At 54.2% G+C, this 21,545-nt stretch overlaps 5 protein-coding genes across 5 annotated transcripts; 2 read left to right on the forward strand and 3 right to left on the reverse strand.

Moving 5' to 3' along the window:
* Positions 1–443: 443 nt before the first annotated feature.
* Positions 444–1,935, reverse strand: KRP23_4008 (Protein FMP42; the record flags this gene model as incomplete). Its single annotated transcript, XM_067888923.1, has 2 exons — positions 444–709; positions 771–1,935. The coding sequence occupies 2 exons, from the start codon at positions 1,933–1,935 to the stop codon at positions 444–446; spliced, it is 1,431 nt and encodes a 476-aa protein (XP_067748126.1).
* A 636-nt stretch (positions 1,936–2,571) lies between these two features.
* Positions 2,572–5,588, forward strand: KRP23_4009 (RAD50-interacting protein 1; the record flags this gene model as incomplete). Its single annotated transcript, XM_067888924.1, has 5 exons — positions 2,572–3,063; positions 3,142–3,273; positions 3,340–3,717; positions 3,783–4,906; positions 5,024–5,588. The coding sequence occupies 5 exons, from the start codon at positions 2,572–2,574 to the stop codon at positions 5,586–5,588; spliced, it is 2,691 nt and encodes an 896-aa protein (XP_067748127.1).
* A 3,884-nt stretch (positions 5,589–9,472) lies between these two features.
* On the reverse strand, positions 9,473–10,621 carry KRP23_4010 (bZIP transcription factor 1; the record flags this gene model as incomplete). The annotated part of the gene is made up of 1 exon (XM_067888925.1): positions 9,473–10,621. One exon carries the CDS (start codon positions 10,619–10,621, stop codon positions 9,473–9,475), a length of 1,149 nt encoding a protein of 382 aa, XP_067748128.1.
* Positions 10,622–13,406: 2,785 nt separating this feature from the next.
* KRP23_4011 (bZIP transcription factor 1) lies at positions 13,407–14,555 on the forward strand (the record flags this gene model as incomplete). The annotated part of the gene is made up of 1 exon (XM_067888926.1): positions 13,407–14,555. The coding sequence occupies one exon, from the start codon at positions 13,407–13,409 to the stop codon at positions 14,553–14,555; it is 1,149 nt and encodes a 382-aa protein (XP_067748129.1).
* Positions 14,556–14,908: 353 nt separating this feature from the next.
* KRP23_4012 (bZIP transcription factor 1) lies at positions 14,909–15,985 on the reverse strand (the record flags this gene model as incomplete). Its single annotated transcript, XM_067888927.1, has 1 exon — positions 14,909–15,985. One exon carries the CDS (start codon positions 15,983–15,985, stop codon positions 14,909–14,911), a length of 1,077 nt encoding a protein of 358 aa, XP_067748130.1.
* Between the last annotated feature and the right edge of the window lie 5,560 nt (positions 15,986–21,545).

Genomic DNA, 21,545 nt, shown 5'->3' on the forward strand with positions numbered 1-21,545 from the left:
GCGGCCTTGGCTCACGCAGAGCGAAACGACCGACCACGACAAGAGGCACCCAGCGATGCCTAAATTTACGCCAGCAGAAATGGACTGAGCAGCCCAGGACGCATGCAGAAACGTTCGCTCAATTTTGGGACTGCCGCACGTGACGACTGCAAGAAGGTCAGCAACATGCCGTGGACGTGCTTCCGGTGGGCATGAGCTCGAGTGACGAAATCTCCACCGGCACGAAGCAGATGGACCCAGGGGAGTGAAATGGGAACAGCCAGAACCCGGTCATGATGACTCATGGCAAACGACTCGCAACGGATCGTGAACACGCCCTCACCGTTCGATGCGACTGTCTGCTGTTCTAGTGCAAAATGAAGTCAACATCCATAGCAAGCACGCAGTGCTTTGGTATATGACGCAGTAGACAGATGTCTTATAGCCGAAGCACCGCCACCTACTTAGTGGATCGAGAGCTTGCCCTGCTCGAGTTCTTCGTCGACGGCAGCACCCTCTTTGAGGTCGCCGCTGTCGTTGCGAATGAGTCCCATGAAGAAATACATGGCAAGCACCGGAGCTGCCATGATGAGTAGCACCACCAAGTAGCTGCCGTCCAGTCCGTTTTGCACCCACGGCGTGAAGGCGTAGTTGAGGAGCCCCATGAGGAAGGAGCACGCGGCCAGGAAGGCCTGTACGGAGCCGTAGACTTCGGCCGGAAACGTGAGAACTGCACCACAATAACAAGCTTAGCCGTGAGACGCCACACAGCTGCAGTCAGAGAAACTTACGGACGTACGCGAACTGCAGCGTATAGAAGGCGGACTGCTCGAAGGCGAAGATGATCAGCATGAACGTCTGCGCCGTGAGGGAGGGGGCGAGCAGTAGAGCGATGACGACGTGCGTAGCCAGCAACGTGATGAACAAGACGATCCGGCAGCCGTACTTGTCGATGATCCAGCCCAGCAGTGGCGTGTAGAGGAAGGTGCCGTTCGTAATGAGCGGCTGCAGGTAGCTCACGTACAAATCGCCCAGACTCTCGTCGTCGCCGTCGTTCTTGTAAATAATATTGGGGATGGCGCCTCCGATAAACGCGTTGATAGTCGAGACCCAGCCGAAGAAGAGGGCGAAGAACCACAGGTCCTTCCGCCCGAGCTGCGAGCGCAGCGCCGGCCACATGCTCTTGGGTTTGGTCACGACCGGCCACTTGATCGTGAACCCCGACAGCGTGTACGTCTCGCTGGTCGACGAGACTGAGTTGAGCGGGAAAAGCACGAAGGCCACCGCCAAGCAGACCACCACTAGGACCGCGTAGCCCAGGAAGAAGCCTTTGCGCGTTATGCCGGGGATCTCCAGCAACAAGTAGACGTATCCGGAGAAGTTGAAGAGCCCTGACAAGATGCTGGTGATGCGTCCTTGCTGCTCCGGCGGGAAGAGCAGCACGAGCTGGAAGGCGCTGATGTAGACGCCGTAACCACCGATGCCGACGAGCGAGTACCCAGCGATGATGGACACGCCATCATCTGCTGTGGACTGGCCAAAGGCCAGCAGAATATTGCCAAGGACGGAGATCACGAGGCCCAAGCAGACAGTGTGACGGGCGCCCATAACGTCCAGCGAGATGCCCGACGCCACGTTGGCAAAGCTCAGACAGAGGAAGGACGTGGAGTAGATGTACTGCAGCTTGACCTCTTGCTTGGCACACGTGACGCCCGAGATCTCCTCGTCGGGCGCGCAGAGCTCGGACCACTGGCCCTCGTCTACCAGCAGCGAGTACACGGGCCCGAAGCCGAGGATGAGGCCGCCAGAGCACAGCACAACGAGCACCGCAGCGACGACGATCGCGACAGTGCGGGAGACGTGCCACCTGGACATGGATCTCTGGTCCACCTCGCGGAGCTCCGTGAGCGACGCGTACGAGACGTCGGGAGACGGCAGCGGCGATGGCTCGGCCATTTGAGCACTGGAGGGAGAATCGGCGAATGGCGCAATTGGAGGTCTTAGAGGGCTGACGTCAGTGACGCGGTCCCGCAATTTTAATCTATGAGCCGGGCGCACTCGGTGACGCACACCGACCTGAGAGTTGTTCATTTGCTCGCTGGCAAGCAGTTCAAGCTGGCAGGACCAGTTCGACCCGAGGTTGCTTGGATGCAGCCTACAAATCAAAACGGTGAAGACGCTCATTCAAGCGCACGGTCGAATGGTACGTGTGTGCAATCCACTCCCTCCTGCCGGCATCGGAGCTTATGCTGAGGATATGCAGTGTATAATACATGTATCAGCACTGTCGATAGGCTTGACCGATACGCCTTCTTCATGGTCGCGGAGTCAAATGCAGCGGTGCTGAATACTACAGTACTCAAGTGTCGGATGAGTCGACTACACCAATCGACAACTAGTGTCAACCTCTCCGCCCCAAAGAAACATTGCACTCCAGTGATGGATCTACCTATTCTACGAGGGTCATAAGTGAAGGTACTTGGCGAAACCCGACTTGAACGTACATGTATGTGGTAGTCGAGCGCTTCAACTTGTCCCGTAAAATGTGTTTATGGGCAGTCCCGTTTTTAATCGTGGCATAATTCGTCGAAGATGTCGTCCCCGCTGTCGATGCTGAGCGCGGAGCTGCTGGGCTCCGTACCGGCGGACGCGTCGGAGCAGGAACTGCAGGATGCAGACTGGGCTGCGGTCTCCGCCGCACTCAAAGCGCGGCGTCTGCGCACGCAGGAGGAGCTCACGGAGCTGGCGGCGGCACTGGATCCAGAGGAGCCCCCAGCAAGCGAGCATACACTTGAAGAGCATGGCGACGTTTTAGCGATTCATACTGAACTCAAGTTCCTTCAACCTCAGCTCGCAGTTGCAGAGCAGCATTTCATACAGTTAGAGAGCATCGTGCGTCCAGGCCTCTCCAAGTTGCAGCAGCTCCAGACTCGAGCCAAGTACTTGGAGGCAGCCGTGCAAGTGGAAGAACTGAGCCAAGAAGCCAAGAAAAAAGCAGTTCAAGCCTCGCCCGACGCCCTGGAAGCCTTCCGCAGTTTTGCCGGTTTTGCTGTGACCCTTCCCGAGGAGTTTACAGTCATTCGAGTGAGTTTTGAGGCTTACTAGAGGGGAGAAAGAGTTCAACTAGTGAGTTTTAATGCTTTTCTCGCCATTTGCGGACAGAAAGAAGCAGCTCGTCGGGTGGAGCAATTGTCGATGGATTTACGTCGCTTTGCAGTGGAGAAGTTGCAAGCGGCATTGGAGGAGATCAAGTGGCCGGAACCTTTGACCACGCAGCAGGATCTGGCTGAAAAGGTGCAGACACAAGACACTTGGATGCTGAGAGGGAGGTGAAAGTGACAATATTTAACGTTTTGCTAGGACACGGAGCTTCAGGAGGCGTCGAAGGCGTTTGCGTACTTGTTGACGCTGCAGCTCAGTCAGCAGTCGCAGTATGGGTCGACGATGACGGAGCTGTGGGCGATGGACTGCGTGCTGGAGCCGCTGTTGCTGCGATTCCGTTACCACTTTGAGCGAGCAGAGAGTGCGACGAACCGACTGGCCAAGCCGGAGTGGTATCTGAGCCACGTACAGGAGCAAACCAGTGCGCACACGCGGTTTTTGGCGCATGCACTTACACCTGAGCTGCATCGCCATCGTGAAGAAGTTCATTGCTGGGACGCGCAGATTCTGCTGCTGCGTGGACTCGTGAAGGCGATCTGTCGTAAACTCACACAGGACTTGCCTACCTTACTGATGGTAAGTTTATCTGGAAGATGGGGCTAAGCAACATCTTGGAGCTAACGGTTCGCTTTGATGCTCAGCACTCGCCACTTTTGTGCCACACGCTGGATGAAGTGCTGCTCTTTGAACAGGCTATCGACGACGATATTGGCTACGGCTCCTGGGCGAGTGCAGACCGGCGTGCCTATCCGCGCTGCATTGACGTGTTTACATCCAGCAACGACGTGCTGTTCGCCTGGACTAGCGCCGATGTCGCGTACGCGCACCGTGTACTGACATCAATCCTCGAGACTGAGTCCTCCGGCGACAAGGGGTTTGAGTGGGAAGCCTCTAATCGAAAGCAGGACTTAGTCTGGCAACTGGAAGGTGAGATCTACGGATGTATCGGAGAATCTGGAGAAGAACGCGACCAAGGGCTTGTCCCTCCGGTCGCGATACGATTCGTGGCTCTATTGGACTTCCTCTCTCAGCGGTTCACACTGATGGAGACAGAAGAGCACCGATACTTGTACGTGATGCAGGTGCACTTGCCATTGCTGCGCCAATTTGGGCAGCTGTGCGACGCTCGTGGGCGCCAGTTGATTAGCGCTTGGACGAAGAGGAGCGAACAGAACCCGTGGGCAGAGCTTTTCGTGGTGGTGAATGCGCTGCAGTACGTAGCGCAAACATTGGCAGCGTGGGAGCAGAGCAGCGTCTTCCTAGAGCTGTCGAAGAAGGTCGCGCGGTCCGAGACAACCAGGGCACAGGTGCTCCGAATGCACGTGGCCTATTCGAGGCAGGTGCTTGCGCGCGCCTCGGCGGCTGTACTTGCTACGGAGGAAGCGACGGCAGTTCGACAAGCGCTGGCTGGGCCCGGCGCGATGATCGGACCTACCGCTGCCTTTTCCGCTGCATATTCGGTAGGGTCCAAGACGATGAAGAGCCTTTTTCGCCGTGCAGAGACTGACGGCAAGGCTGGCGAACAAAGCACCCAATCCCCAGCACTGGATACTGCTTCTCCGGCTGCTGCAGCGAACAGCAACGTCAACGCTCCGACCAACAACCTAGAGGAAGAGCAAGATGATCCTGAGACACTTCTCTTCTCGCACACGATATTCGAGCGCCAGATCTCGGAGCTTAAGTCGCTCGCCACGACGCTGCTTGAGAGCAGCAAGGATGCACTGATGGGTATGGTCAAGCGTGACGTGGGAACTTATCGGCTGAGGTAAGTGCCGTTCCTTTACCAGCGTTACAGCACGTTGAGCTTGCTTCAACTTTGGCGTGCCTGACTCATGTGGCTGTGCCTTGCGCGTACTTATTATGCTTATGCTTACATGTACAGCTTGTGGACGGAGTCGCATGTTGACGATGCAGACAACAGGCAGCTGCCCATCGGAGTTTCTCCCGAATTGGCGAGCTGCTATTCGTTCGTCAGCAACCTGCTGGCGTGCGCTCGCAAAATGATGTTGTCGGAATGCCGGCCTGCGCTTTGGAAGCCTCTGGCGTCGGCTCTCGATAGCGCTCTTTTTGATGCGTTCTACAGTCCTTCGCCGACGGAGGAGTCTACCCAGTTGAGCCGTGCAGGAGAGCGTCAATTTGTTGAGGACATCAAGTCCCTTGTCGCCATATTTGCTGCAGGGTCGTCGAAGGCGTTGCCTCGGTCGTACTTCCGCCTTACCCGCGAAGTGTGCCTTCTCTTGGAGATGCCTGCGTCGAGGCTGCGCGAGGTTTACAAGGCTCTTGATGACGAGTCGGTCGCATCCACTGCGGGTGGTGAAGCTGCACGCGGCCTCGAGCAACTCACAACCATCTTGGAGGTGTGCGGCATCTTCTCGCTGACGCCTACTCAAGTCGTACGGATATGCACAACCCGGCTAGATCTTGGCGGGCGAGACATGCCAGCATAGGTTGTGGTGGTGAACAGCAGATGCCTGCTGTAGAAGCATGAACATGCACAAGTCGATAGAAACCAGGGGGAGTTGTGCGTATGAGACGATAAGAGAAGCAGCATGTGTGTGGATATACTAGCATTGCGTTCCTACTGCAGCACTACCAGCAGCATTCTTTCTCTTTAAGCTTATTCTCTACTGTAAGCTTATCTTGGACGGAGCTCTGTCTCGTCGACGTAACTTTGCGGGGTCATGACAGCACCATCCAGTACGCGGGAGGCATCCTTGAGATTGCCTAGCAGTCGTTGGAGCGGTGTCACCATATCGATGTCGGTCTCCAGTCGAACAACGAGGCTGGTCACTTCGTCCCACACGAACAGCACGGAGCATGGGTAATCCAATCTGTGGCCAAGCAGTCTCACTGCCAGGGATAAATCCTCCACGCTTTCGGACCCCATGAGATGCGGGAAGACGCACTCCAGCGTCGTTTTCGTGACGGTAACACTCAGCATGGCTTTGGCTATGACGATGCTCTCGGACACCTTCTCCATGTGAGTAAGCTCAAACTCTAGATTTTCGTGGTACTCAGACATCCGCCCCCAGTGCTCCATCAACACCTCAACACCGCTCACGTCGCAAAACTCGACGTCCGGCGCCATCGTTGATCGCAAAAACATCAATTGCTGCTGAGCTTCTGATGCACGGAGGATGTCGCTGGAACTGGCAGAGCCTTGCTCAATAGCGTCACCAACTCCGTGCCGGAAGAGCTCAAAGTACTCGACCACAACGTCCCACACGCGTTGCTGCGAGTCGTAACGAAGACGCCGCCGCTGCACTTCCAACCTCGGTATTTCGTCTCGCAGTTGAGCTACGACGGACTCGAGCCCTGTAACGTATTCGCGCTGCTTCTGGCGGTACCGTGCTTGGTTCGTTCGACACTGCTCGCGACACGCTTCCGTCTTGACGGCGGCTCTGCGTTTCCTCTTCTGTTTCTGTGCCTCGTCCTCAACTTGGTCGATTGATAAAGTGGCGACTGCAGCTGAGACGGCTCTGGCTGGGGAATCTGTTGGGTGGAAAGATACTGGGTACGGGGGAGATACTTGACTGCGGCAACGTGAAGCAAAACTCCGTGTCTGGAATGCACCACCTTGAAGTCTTGTCGGCTTCAACTCGAACCTCTCTGTCGGTTCGGCTGCACCCGTCGCCAACGGCGACAGATCCCTCAATGGCGGCAGCACGACGTTGGTATACTGGAGCTGTCTGTGCTGTAACGGGGTATCTGAGTTACTGTGCGGGGTGCCGCTGCTCGGTGGATTGGTGGCACGAAATCCCGGGGCGATGGAGCGAGTCATGACGCTTCCGATCACGGCGTCGCTGAATGGCGCGGGGATTCGGTCGAAGCTCCTTCGGTTGCTGGCCATCATTGCTCTGAGCTACCAATCGAGATTTTGGTTGTGAGAGCTGGGGGAGGCTCTGCGTTATCAAATGCTGGTTCGGACAGCCTCGCAGCGCAGCATGAAGGTGTCCCAGATGGCAACTGCGGCTTTCGCTCGTTCCTGCTTGATTGGAGGTAATTGGGCTCGATCGCGTCAGGCGTAAACAAGCCACGGCCTCGGCGATTTGAATTCGTGCTTGACAAGGGCTCGAGAGCCACAAGTGTGTGTCCCGTGCGCCCGCTTTGCACGACGCTCCAACCTATCGCACATCAAATCGTGTGAGTCAGGTAGCAGAGCCACGCTGGAATTGTGGCTCAACAAATTGGAGAACCCAAACGGTCGGCTTGAGACTTTGCGGCTGTGACCAATGTCCCAGGTGCTGCCCGTGATCTTGGTGTGCAAGTTGTAGACCAGCGGGGCAACGCGTCCTGTGCTTGGCTCGAGAGCTGGAGCGCTCAAATCTCCGGATCACCTCGAGGATTCTTTTTTCTTCGCCTGCGCCAAGGCATCGACGCAAAAGGCGAGAGACTAGGTTGCTTGGACCGCATCTTTCGAGTCGCCGAACGCACGAACACTGCAATCGGACGGCAAACTTCCACCATCAGAGCTTACGAGTCGTTACTCAATGTCCCGCGAAATCAAGCAGAGCACCGAGACTCGGTAAAGGAGTGCAAATAGGTCATGTCGGACTTGCATCGTGTTGCGCATACACCATCTTTAATCAGCTTTCTGCTGATGCGAAGATGTACGCATGAACCTATTGGCGCTGCACGCCTAGGCGGGCATGAGCTTGTATTATACATGCATTGCGTGAATTCGCCGCACATCCCACGATTTCCCGATGCAACGATCGCGCTTGGGCATCGTTTGACTGCTTACCTTACGTCTAGGGCAGACTTTGTGCAAAAGTACGGAGTACTGTAGCGTCGACATGCCGAAAGGCGCCACCTGCTAGGTGAAGTTGACGATAGATTATTTTCACTGACAAACATCACACTATTATGTTCGGTCAAACCACAACTTTGCCTATCCATTCGGCTGAACCGGTTCGGTTCACTCAACGATACGATCTGTGAGAAGGTGCTTAGCACCACGCAGCGCCCTCGTACGTTGCCTTGCAAGCACCGAGGTTCACCCTTTCCCCAAGCATTATAGTGTCCCGCTCTCAGGATACTGCTGCGGCGCCGCGCTGCTTGTACCGCCGTCGGCTGTCAGTCCGACTTAATCGTCCCTCTCCCACGTCAAGTCCCTGCTCGATTGCGTTGAATCCTGCCAGGAGCAGCACTGCCGGACACTGCAGTCACATCTGGATAAGATGTACGCTCCAGAAAATTCGTTGGTTTCGTATTTACTTTTGTTCAGGTCTGATGCGATAGTTTTACTGCTACAGAAGGAATGTCACCGCGCTTGTGGTGCTGCGTAATATTGACAAATACTTGTTTGTAAGGGATGAAGGTGGCCCTGAAGGAGCATTAGGGAAGACGCAGGTAATTCGGAATTTGCTCGGATAATTTCCAAGCATGTTCCTGTTAAGCCCCCCCCCTCCCCGGAGCACGCCGACAAGAGAATGGAGTACAGGGGGAAGCGAGTATGACTTGTGAATTCATAAAATTATGGATGCCCTCGCCAGCTACGAAGTTTAGCGCGAAAGCGACGACGCCATCAGCTACGGCGGCGATGCCGACTACGTGCGCGAGCCCCACGAGTTCGCGACTCATATCCCGGACAACATCCTGCTGCAAACGAGCCAAAGAACTGGAGTTCTTTGACGGGGCTCAGCCCATGCGAACCGGTGCCCACGTGAAGCCGGCGATGGTGGTGGGCAAGAGCGTACTCAGGAAACAATTGTGCGGCATGAATATGATAACAAAAGACAGTGCTCCGCCAGCGGTAGGAATGCAATATGCGAGGAAATGTGGCGTCGCTGTCGGCATACACGCCTGCCTTGAGTGAAGCTATAGTCATGAAAGCTTTCTGACCGAGGACTGTAGCTGTCGTCCTGAAGTCTCTGCTGTTTCCGGTCTTCCGGTTAAAAATTCTATTTCCTGACTACGCTGTAGATGTGGAACTGCTTCTTCGTGAAGATGGAAGACGCGGGCGGGCGGGTGAAGCCAAGGAAAACTCTGGTGGAAGCTCGTAGCGATTCTGACGAGACCTGAGTCAAAGTTTCCTTACGCGCCATCAACAAACCGAGTGAGGTCCCGAAATCACCTCAGCTTACTAAATTGGCAACTAAGTACGATTTCGGACTTAAAATAAGTTTCTAGGTAAAACGGAATTCACGAAAACAGAAGAAAAAAATTAGCAGCTGAGTACTGGTGTACATTGATGCCACTTAGTAGTAGTATCTTTGTCTAACGACCTCCTGTGTATCGCCCAGGAGAAGGAGCTGGTAACCAATAGCCGCGGAATGCCTTGTCTTTACAGTTTCAGCCTACCCGGTACGGTCATTGCCTCTCATCTTGTTCAATCGGCCCGGATGCCAACAGCGCCATCACGCGTAATCCGCGCTCCCTCCAGCACCATCGCTACGTCGGACAGATTGCCCAGCACATTCGTCAGCGGCTTCACAAAGTTCACCGTCGTCTCTAGCCGCACCACACGGCAGATCGAAGCGTCCCACTCGAAGCAAAGCGAGCACGGCAGAAGTAGGCGCTGTCCTATCATCCTCGAGCGCAGCGATGCAGCTTTGGCCATTCCAACCTCATCCTCGAATGCGTCTCGGTTCAACAGGTGGGGAAATATGCCCCGCAACGTCTCCTCCGACACCGTCACGTTCAGAACCGCTGTCACACTCACGAATTGGTCGTTCGTGCGCTCGACGCGCTCAAGCCGGAAGTACAGGTTCTGGAAGCTCAACGAGTACAACAACCATTGCTTCATGAGCGTCTCCACGCCACTCCGTTCGCCCAGCATGACGTTTTCCGTCATGGAGGAGCGCAAGAACGCGAGTTGGCGCTTTGTCTCTGCGTTTTCGCGGTACTTGATCTCGTTGATAGACTTGTGGGCCCTCCCTTCCAAGGTCTCAGGCAGAGTCATCAGAGCGCCGAAACGGAAGTTGTGGAAGTACTCCACCACTACGTTCCAGATGTCCTGGTTCCCGCCGTATTGCAATCGATTGCGCTGCAGTTCTAGCACGGGGATATTGGCACGCAACGCCTGGACGGTATGTTCGAGCGTCTTGTTGTTAGTAAGTTGCTTCTGTCTGTAGCGAGCTTGGTTGGCGCGGCACTGCAGTCGGCGTCGCTCAGTTTTGACTCGGATACGTTTGGGCTTTTTTTTAGGTTGTTCCATCTCCGTGTTGCTTGCTTGCTGGTCGGCACAAGTGGGGGCCATTGCGAGTACGTCATCGGAGCTTGTTGGTTGGTATCGGAGCCGGTCGAAAGCGGGGACGTTAACTTGAGGGGCCACCTCCTGATGTCGGTAGTTGCCGAACACTGACGATCGGGAAGAGTGAGATTTCGACCTGAACAAGGCAGCCATGGGTTGAGGAGAGAACCCGAGAAAGCGTTGCTGCATGTCCTTCTGGGTGTCGCTATCAATCGTGTCCATCCTGTCAGACGCTCGCTGAAGGACTGGACGGACGATCTCGGAGCTCAGCTTCGGTCGGCACATGGGTTGTCTTGGTCTGAACCCGTCGGAAACAGAAGGCATCCTAGTGACTTGCATTGAATAACGAGAGGTGACTGAGACCAAAGCGTTTGACGTCGATAGTTTGCTTCCTTGTGGGCGTTGTGGCGAAACGATGAATGAGGAGGCAAAGATAACTGAACCCCGCGACCGATGATGCAATACAAATATTAATATTATACCACACTGGTACTTCGAAGTACAGTGGTGCGCAGCAGTGTTACATGTAGCTGTTGACGGGACACCTCATTCCTTGCCGATTTGGCCTCTTGGTTGTGCGGTACAACACAAAAGTGAGAGCATAATACGATATTACCATATGCTGCGTGGCGCAACCAGCTTTTTCCTTGCCGACAAAGAAGCGGTCATTCTTACTAAGAGCGGTGTCCACGGTGGCTATAATAGCTAGATGCTGGACGGAGACGTGCTCATTGACCACTTTGCCACCATTGTATTCAGAACTGGAAAACGCGCGTGTACAGATGTACTCCGGTGAAGCGGCGATTTTGTACTACACTATACAGACCGGCTGCTGCGTCGATCGTCGATCACATTTTCTCTTCGGCGCGGCCAACCGGACTTTGTTGCTGAGACTAAGCCTCTATATATAGCGCGCACTGGCAGGACACAACCGGTGCCCCGTCAGCACACGTAAGAGGCATGACTGCAAGTCTGTAATAATTGATCGGCACTCCCTCCACGTGAGTGGCCACCTGGCTGTCTTTTTCCTTCCGTTGTGTCGTCTGATCGCCTCGGACATGTAATGCCATCCCCTAACCGACTCCAAACCAAACCAATCAATTGACATAGCCCTCCAATTTCCCTTGTCAGTTTGCATACCCTTGCGAAATCGCAATCTCACGCAGCGCTATTGTGCTATTGTGCCTTTCTGCCAAAACACCCTCCGTTTTAAGGTCCTACGTAGGAAGAGGGGTCTTACGAAAGCTCTCCTAACCGACCTGGTGATAGCCACTAAAAATTGTCGTCGACATTTCCTGTCGTCTTGAAAAGCAGGTATCAGCGGCGAAGACTTCGGGCTAGTACCTTAGACACAACAGTAATTTCAATGTTGTATACGTACTGTAACACAATGCAGCGCCAGCGGATATCGGTTGAGTAGTCCATAGACGCTTTGATAATGCTAGTGGAGACCTCACGAAGGACGAACTGGCCGGTGGCATTCGGTCTTTAGTTTGTAAAAAGGTACTCTTTAGCCCAAATCGAAAAACTTTCGTAGACTTGCTTTTCCTGCATTCATCGTAAGCGCGAAATTACTGTGATTTGATAGGGTGAATATGAATTTTGTCTTGCCTCCAGTCATTAAATCTGCGATGGCAACTTGGCAAATCCTTCCTTTACACACAGCCACTCTTGATTAGGACCTATTAATACCTTTTGGGGTCAGATTGGCCATAAGTCAGGAAGGCACGATGATTAGACCCCGACCCCGAGGCAGAAACCAGGGTCTGTAACCTCGCACGGACCAGGTTTCATGAGTGTTTCATGTGATGCAAATCTTGTCAGCGTTCCAGCACTTCGTGTGATCCAGCGTGCAGCAGCGAGGCGATTGTTGATGCGAAAGAGGCCCGTTGAACTGGATCTCGTGACGATTATGGAGGCTCTAATTTAGAGCACCACTTGCTTCTTTATTTTTTACTTGTTGTTGTTTTTATTTAAAAGTTGTACCTGTGTTGGCAACTAAAGCAACCCCGTGCTTCACCCATTTGTTTTTTTTTTATGTCGGCCACGAGTGCCGTTTCAGCAACAGTCGCTGTCCTCTGCTGCATCTGCGGGATCTTCCCATCGATCCTCGCCCGTCTCCGTGCTGGATGTATTATAGCTCGTCGCTTGTGTGGATGTGAGCACTGTCCGCGCGGGCTTCTTCTCTGCCACCGGCGCGACGCCAGCGCCTTTGAAAGTGATATTTCAGCACTCACTTCTCGTAAGTGAATTCTTTTCGATCCGGAACGGATGTCGAACCCGCGGCATACAATTTTCAAGTCACATGTGGACTAGATAGTACTGAGAAACTTCTTTTAAGTCCGATCTCGTATTTTATAGTAGTTGATACGACCTCAAGCTCGGAAACTTTGAGTAAAACTCACCAATATGTTGTAAGCATAGCTGCACGCCGTAGCAAGACGTGGAGTTTACTGCAACGTACAGAAATTGGGGAATGTCATCTCGCGCTTTTAAAATAGGTAAGCTGGCTCAAATTCCCTCAGTTTAAACGATCGACGCAGCAGCCGGTTAGTACAAAATCGCCGCTTCACCTGCACACGCGCGTTTTCCAGTTCTGAATACAATGGTGGCAAAGTGGTCAATGAGCACGTCTCCGTCCAGCATCTAGCTATTATAGCCACCGTGGACACCGCTCTTAGTAAGAATGACCGCTTCTTTGTCGGCAAGGAAAAAGCTGGTTGCGCCACGCAGCATATGGTAATATCGTATTATGCTCTCACTTTTGTGTTGTACCGCACAACCAAGAGGCCAAATCGGCAAGGAATGAGGTGTCCCGTCAACAGCTACATGTAACACTGCTGCGCACCACTGTACTTCGAAGTACCAGTGTGGTATAATATTAATATTTGTATTGCATCATCGGTCGCGGGGTTCAGTTATCTTTGCCTCCTCATTCATCGTTTCGCCACAACGCCCACAAGGAAGCAAACTATCGACGTCAAACGCTTTGGTCTCAGTCACCTCTCGTTATTCAATGCAAGTCACTAGGATGCCTTCTGTTTCCGACGGGTTCAGACCAAGACAACCCATGTGCCGACCGAAGCTGAGCTCCGAGATCGTCCGTCCAGTCCTTCAGCGAGCGTCTGACAGGATGGACACGATTGATAGCGACACCCAGAAGGACATGCAGCAACGCTTTCTCGGGTTCTCTCCTCAACCCATGGCTGCCTTGTTCAGGTCGAAATCTCACTCTTCCCGATCGTCAGTGTTCGGCAACTACCGACATCAGGAGGTGGCCCCTCAAGTTAACGTCCCCGCTTTCGACCGGCTCCGATACCAACCAACAAGCTCCGATGACGTACTCGCAATGGCCCCCACTTGTGCCGACCAGCAAGCAAGCAACACGGAGATGGAACAACCTAAAAAAAAGCCCAAACGTATCCGAGTCAAAACTGAGCGACGCCGACTGCAGTGCCGCGCCAACCAAGCTCGCTACAGACAGAAGCAACTTACTAACAACAAGACGCTCGAACATACCGTCCAGGCGTTGCGTGCCAATATCCCCGTGCTAGAACTGCAGCGCAATCGATTGCAATACGGCGGGAACCAGGACATCTGGAACGTAGTGGTGGAGTACTTCCACAACTTCCGTTTCGGCGCTCTGATGACTCTGCCTGAGACCTTGGAAGGGAGGGCCCACAAGTCTATCAACGAGATCAAGTACCGCGAAAACGCAGAGACAAAGCGCCAACTCGCGTTCTTGCGCTCCTCCATGACGGAAAACGTCATGCTGGGCGAACGGAGTGGCGTGGAGACGCTCATGAAGCAATGGTTGTTGTACTCGTTGAGCTTCCAGAACCTGTACTTCCGGCTTGAGCGCGTCGAGCGCACGAACGACCAATTCGTGAGTGTGACAGCGGTTCTGAACGTGACGGTGTCGGAGGAGACGTTGCGGGGCATATTTCCCCACCTGTTGAACCGAGACGCATTCGAGGATGAGGTTGGAATGGCCAAAGCTGCATCGCTGCGCTCGAGGATGATAGGACAGCGCCTACTTCTGCCGTGCTCGCTTTGCTTCGAGTGGGACGCTTCGATCTGCCGTGTGGTGCGGCTAGAGACGACGGTGAACTTTGTGAAGCCGCTGACGAATGTGCTGGGCAATCTGTCCGACGTAGCGATGGTGTTGGAGGGAGCGCGGATTACGCGTGATGGCGCTGTTGGCATCCGGGTCGATTGAACAAGATGAGAGGCTACTGAGGTTGGCAAGACATTCGGCGGTCAGTTCCTTGTCCCAAAGAATGGAGTGGCCACAGGGAGTCTTTCGACAAAGCTACTACTAAGTGGCATCGATGCACATCACTGGAAAGCAAAACAAAACGAGTCGTATACGCACTCAGCAGCAAAAGTCAGTTTGCGCTATTGCCTGTGTCTCGTGTCTGATGTGGGATACTCGTCTGGTATAACCGCCACGGGTTGAGCTTAGCACACACAGCCTACCAGAAGAAAGATAAGTTCTGGATATTCATGTATTCCCTTTTCGGTCTACACTACTATTTTGCTACGTCACACGACCCTTTGCTGCATCCGCTCCTAGGCGTCTCGGATTCCGACGGCACCGTCGCGCGTGATCCTAGCGCTCTCCAGCAGCAACGCCACGTCAGACACATCTCCTAACGCTTTCAACAGCGGTGCCATGAAATTCACTGTCGTCTCCAGGCGCGAAACGCGGCCGGCGGACTCGTCCCATTCAAAGCAGAGAGTGCATGGAAGCTCAAGGCGCTGTCCCACCAATCTTGTCCGCAGAGACGCAGAGTTCACATGCGGAAACAGGCTCTTGAAGGTAGTCTCCGACACGGTCACGGTCATCTTCGCCACCGCGTGTACGAACTGACGGCTGGTGCGTTCAATGCGCTTCAATTCAAAGTGGAGGTTCTTGAAGCTCAGCGAGTATGCTTGCCACTGCTGCATGAGCGTCTCGACACCGCAGCGCTCCCCCAGACTGACATCTTCTGCCATGCAAGAGCGCAAGAACGCGAGCTGGTGCTTCGCCTCTGCGTTGTCGGCGTACTCGGGTAGCTTGAGTGTGTTGCATGCCTCCTCGTCGGCAGACGTCTCAGACAGAGTTATCGGAACACCGAAACGGAAGTTGCGGAAGTACTCCACCACCACGTTCCAGACACCCTGTTGGCCACCGTACTGCAACCGATTGCGCTGCAGCTCAACCACGTGGATGTCGGCACGCAGCTTCTGTACGTCGTGTTTGATCGTCATGATATGGTTGAGTTGTCTCTGTCTGTAGCGAGCCTGGTTGACGCGGCACTGCTCTCGACGTCGCTCGCTCTTGAGTCGGATGCGTTTCGACCCTGACTTGTGGGGCTGTCTGCCAGCACGGTGAAGCACGAGGTTGAGGGTGCTGTCGAATGCTGTCGAGGTGGATACCATTTGAGGCTCTGGTTGATACTTCTCTTCAGCGACAGGAGGCGAGTAGACTCGTGACGAACGAGGCGCACGCGCGGCCGAGCTTGGCACTGCGTGCGAGAAAAGGCGTCGTTCTAACGGCTGTGGGGTCTCGATGTAGGTGCTGTCATTGTCGATTGTGTCTTCCTTCCCTTGTCGTCGGAAGACTGGACGGACGATCTCAGAGCTAAGCATCGGCCTGGTGTGCATGGATCGTCGTGGTCTGAAGGCGGCGGAGGCAGAAGGGGTTGGAATAGTCTGCATGCGTACTCTTGACTGCGCTGGCGGTGATATGACTTGCTGGTGAGACGGCCAAACGAAAATGAGAGGCATACGGGGTGAATGACGTTGATCACTGGACTGAGGCAACCTCCATGTTTACAAGAGATGTTGATGCCCCTGTAACCACGACGAAATCATTGCTGATTTGATGCGTCTAGGGCTGCCCTTCTCAACCTTATTCTTCTTCGTCCAGGGTAAGTGGCCTCATATTTGATGTTTATGTTATTTTCCTATAGAAGTCTCATAATATATAAGACGCGACTTTATGTCGTTCGTCTGTCTTGGAGTGTTTTGCCTTTGGTCGTGGCATTCGAATTGGCGGAGATATGCGAGTAGCGGGTCTCGAGATGTTCCTACTGGGTCTCGTAGATTGTAGATTTTTGCTGTTTGTGCTTTAACTGCCAGACGTACTGCTTCGAGGCTTGATTTCGCCATTGGACGACAAAAAACTGGTGTAGTTCTTACCGTATAACCTGTGTAGTATCCGACACCCTTCTGACTTTTGGGTTCGGCCCCCTTAAAAATGATAATTCACAATCCCTATGGAAAAACAGACGTTTTGCTAAAACTGTGACGGGCACACAGCACCTTGCACAGAGGAAGTGCTAGAGACCGTAAGCTTTCGGTGAACAACAAGTTCACGGTTCCCGGTCTAAGGGAACCGACTACGACTTAGACGGTAGGTCTAACGACTGAATATATTTTATAGGTGAGCCAAGCTTGATCTTTACAAACTCTAAGTCAACTATAGTAAAAGCTAAGCAAGTGCCCAATAGTTGGCTCACCGCCAACCGGTACCACGTACCATGGGCACAAAAGAGAGACATCCCGTCACTCTTTATGTAACATGGGTACACGTCGGTGTACCCCGTTACAAAACCCCACTGAATTGGCACTTGAGAATGCTGCCATTAGATTCAGGAGGGGGGGGGGTTTACCCAGAGAACCCTCCCAGCGCGGGGAACGATTCGAACAAAGTCCAACACTTGCATTACTTGCATTAGACGCTTACTTCTCCTCTAGTCATCATATCTACTACGTCTTCTTCATCAGCGACCTCACCAACATCAGGATCAAGGAGCTGCAAACGCTCTAGTTCCTCAGCAAGAGCATTAGACGAGGCCTCAAATATTGGGTCGACAGGTGGCACGGCAAGTGTGCCGTTAAACCCGTTCGAGATCGTCGAATCGGACAGCCCCTCCCACGCACTGGCAACCCAGCCACATCATCCCTAGACGGCGACTTGACCTCGCTGCTGTTGCTCTTCTTCCTCGCCAGCTTACCCAGCGCTGGCTCAGACGCTGCTTCAGCGGGCGATTCCAAGCAATGTCCGCCGACTGGCAGACACCTGTGTGCCGTGCTGGTACGTCCAGCAAGTGGATGTTGAGGTCGTGAGCGCGCACTTCCGGCGTCCAATGCGCAGAGAAGTCGTCGAGGAGTAGAAGGACATGCTGTTCTGGATGCTGGCGTCCACCGAAATGATACTCCAGCCAAATGAGAGTCAGCAACGTGTTCTGTAGCGGGGCTACACATTCGGTTCACCTCCTACCTTAGTGCAACATGCACTAAGGCATACATTCAGGTGACCACCACAGGGTGGTCCACATTCATAACAAAAGGCATATGACTGGTAGAAAGTAACACCTTTCTACCAATGAGAGTCATTCAATAGATAGGGGTTCTGCCAGCCATCCAATGGCAGAACCTCTCATTAGAAATATCAGTTTTAGGAGGAAACCCCATTTACAATCAATACAGTTCTCATTTACCACCAAAGCTTCCGTTTGGTTCATTTATCTAGGTTTAAGTATACTTGTGGATACAAGTATACTGAACTTAAGTAAACTACTCCTACGCTTCCTCCTACACGTGCGCACACGTGTAAGCATAAGTAGTGGGTCTAAGCAGACCCATTACACCTGGTAGCACTTTGTAGTCCGTCCAACGACCGACTAACACGTTCGTATGGAATACGAACGCGGGGCTGAGAACCTGCCCTCGGACAGTAACATGTCCGTGGGTAGCCCAAACACGTCTGCAACGCATGTTGCGCGTGCAGACTGCCCCCACCTGTCGGAACCAGAGTGGGAGGCCCTCCAACGACTGTCAACAGTCATTGGGGAAGCGGCGGTAGCAACGATGTTGCGAACGCTATCACCGACGGAGCAACACGGTGTTGCTCTGGGTTTCATCGTGAAGGAACAGCGTGAAACCGCTGCTCGAACTTCGGTGTCGCCATCGGCCACACCGCGCGTGGAGTCGTTGAAACTCCACGTAAGCAGTTACGTTGGAAGAGAGGGCGAACCTCTCCTCCGTTGGCTTGTCGAGGTCGACACTGCCATCGCGGCTCGACGTATCGTCGACCCGTTGTCGAAGGTTGCGTTCGCCATGTCATGTCTTGGCGGACGAGCGAGGAGTTGGGCGTACGGACGCCGACTCACAGATCCTACGTGCTTTAGCACGTACGAAGAGTTCAAGGAGGAGCTCAAACTAGCGTTTGAGCCCCCGCAAAACGAGTTCCGATCGAGGGCGGAGTTCCTCGATCTGCAACAGGGCAAGCATGACGTGCATGCTTACGCCCAAAGGGCACGGTACTTGGTCTCGAACATCGTGACCAACCCGATTGACGAGGCGACAAAGGTCGTCACGTTCATGAAGGGCCTTAGAGATGGGCCTGTGAAGACCTATCTCTTCCGAGAGTATCCAAATACTCTCGAGGCTGCAATTGCGCTTGCAATGCAAGAAGAGTTTAGCCTGCGGCAGGCTAAACTGCATGTGAACGCCCCACGGCTAATGCCACGACCGGTGGCAAGGCCGTCGGGAGGTCCCGAACCAATGGACCTCTCGAGTGCGACAGCTGCTGGTTCCCAGCAGCGTCGTGGATCAACGAATGTGCGTTGTTTCCGCTGCGGAAACATCGGTCACTACGCCCGCGAGTGCACAGCACCTGTGCACGCGGCGAGGAGCCGTCGTGGCGATACTGGGTATCGCCACGGGCAATCAAAAAACTAAAGGGACCAGCAGGCGCGGGGCGCCCTGCTGGTGATGCGATCGAGCGTGTCGACATCGGACACGCTGCAATGAAGATCGCTGCCCCCAGTGAGAGTCAATCTCACTGCAAGAAGCAAGATGACAAGCCGAACCTTGTCATCCTGAAGGTAAGCTCGAAGAGAGAGAAGTCTCTTCGTGCTCTAGTGGACTGTGGAGCGTCGAACAACTTTGTTCGACTGCAGAGCCTTCCAAGGCTTGACTTCGAGGAGGTGGAAACACCTCGAAGTCTATTGGAAGTGAGGCTAGCAACGGGTGTCGTTGTTAGAACCGAGAAGCGTATCGTACGCGTACGCTTCTCTTACCAAGAGAAGGAGTTCGTCGACGAGCTTATCGTCCTCGAACTGGACGATAAGTTCGATATGGTGTTGGGCATGCCGTGGCTTGCACGGCATGATCCGGTGATCGACTGGATGAAGCGCACGATCGTGCGCTTCGGGAGCAGCAGCAGCGCGACAGAGAGCGATGGCCCTGTCGGCGCAGCACATGCACCACGTGGTGCATGCGACCCTCCATCAGAGACAGCGCGGAATGCGGCTGTCTCCGGTCACCCGAAGCGAACGCCAACGACTGCGAGAGTCGTTGGAAGAAGATGTGAAACGAATCAGCAGGGCCTGGTTCAATCCGATTCGAGAGGGTCTCGAAGCGTCCGGGGCGACGCGGTAGTGTCGACAGGTAATGTCGACACACAATTGGTCGAAAGACACTCCGCCGTTAGGCGTAGAGGTAAAGAAGACGCGTCGGCTCTGGGAGCCGACGCTGCAAGCAGTGCGGACGGTTGCAAACGTCCCGCACCGGAAATGCTTGCGAGCTCGCGTGCAGCCGGGCTGCACGACGAAGCGGTGCGCGATCAAGCCGGGCTTGAACGCGTGCGCCCGCGGGTAAAACCCGCCGGCGAATACAAGGAACAACTGTCCACGGCCGGGCCTGGACAAGAAGAAACTCGCGGAGCCGGGCTCCGCACGAGAAGTGAACGGCGCAAGCAAGAAAAGCTGCGCAAGTCTCGGTCAGGGACCGAGACGCTACAAGCAGTGTCTGCCGGGCAGACACAGGAGTTGGAGACGACCGTCGAGACATTGAATGTCTTGACGCGTACGAGTATTGGTCTCCAATACACGAAGATGAGACTGAATAATCCTCCGACGTTAGCGTCGGAGTTGATGTCGCTCCCAGTCACAAGCTGGAAGCGTTTCGCTCGCGAACTGCACGATGGACGCATCGAGCAGATCTGCATCCTCTCGGACGTCGAGAGGATGACGTGTGAAGCAGAAGAGCTGAATCAGCTCATCTCTGAGGGCGCGGACGCCCTCAGCGCGAAGTCGAAGAAGGAACGCTTCGACGAGCAAGGCTGGGACTCGCTCAAGGCGAGCCCCTTTTACAAGGTCTTGCGTGAGTACAAGGATGTACTCCCGGACGACATTCCTGCGGAGTTACCGCAGGATAAGGGTGTTCAGCACGAGATTGATCTCGTGCCGGGAACGAAGTACTGCGTCACGCGACAGTGGCCACTGCCGCGTGAGCAAGTCAAGGCAATCGACGACTTCTTTGAAAGTCGTCGCAATGCAGGACAAGTGCGGGAATCGAAGTCCCCGCACAGCGCGCCTACGTTCTGTGTGAAGAAACCACAGGGCGGGTGGCGCATCGTTCATGCGTACAACAAGCTGAACGATGCGACGGTACCGGCGCAAACGCCGATACCTCGAAAAGATGTGATCATCGATTCGATGACCTCGAGTACTATCTTCAGTACTCTGGATCTGAGAGGCGGATTCTATCAGATCCTCATGCGTGAGAGTGATATCCCTCTCACGGCGGTAAGCACTCCGAGCGGCATGCTCTGGGAGTGGCTCGTGATACCGCAGGGGCTGAAGAACGCCCCAGCGACGTTCAACAGGTGCGTCACGCACTTGTTGCGCTCGGTGCGCGACTTCGCACCGAGCTATTTCGACGACGTGTTCATTCACAGCCGGGCTGTGAATGGGAAATCGGATGTGGAGATGCATACAGAGCATCTCCGCAAGTTGCTTGAGCTCATGCGAAAGCACAAGCTCTACGCGAACCTGAAGAAGTGTATCTTCGGGGCAACCGAGATACCCGTACTTGGGTGTCTCGTGGGGAAGAACGGCGTACGCCCTGACCCAGGAAAGGTCAGAGTGATCAATGAATGGCCTACGCCTTCAAACGTAAAGGAACTGCGGCAGTTCCTTGGACTCGCCACGTACTTGTGTAAGTACGTGAGCAACTACGCGGGCAAGATTCGCCCGCTGTCGCAGCTCTTAAAGAAAGAGGCTGCATGGGAATGGACTGCTGATTGTCAGCAGGCCTTTGAAGCAGTCAAGCAGGGCTTGACTGAGGCGCCGATCTTGGCGGTGGCCGACCAAGATCGCCCATTCCACGTGGTGTGCGATGCATCCGATTTCGCGATCGGATGCGCACTGAT

Source organism: Phytophthora ramorum (assembly GCF_020800215.1).
Source record: "Phytophthora ramorum isolate Pr-102 chromosome Unknown Phyram_PR-102_s0003, whole genome shotgun sequence".
Taxonomy (NCBI): domain Eukaryota; phylum Oomycota; class Peronosporomycetes; order Peronosporales; family Peronosporaceae; genus Phytophthora; species Phytophthora ramorum.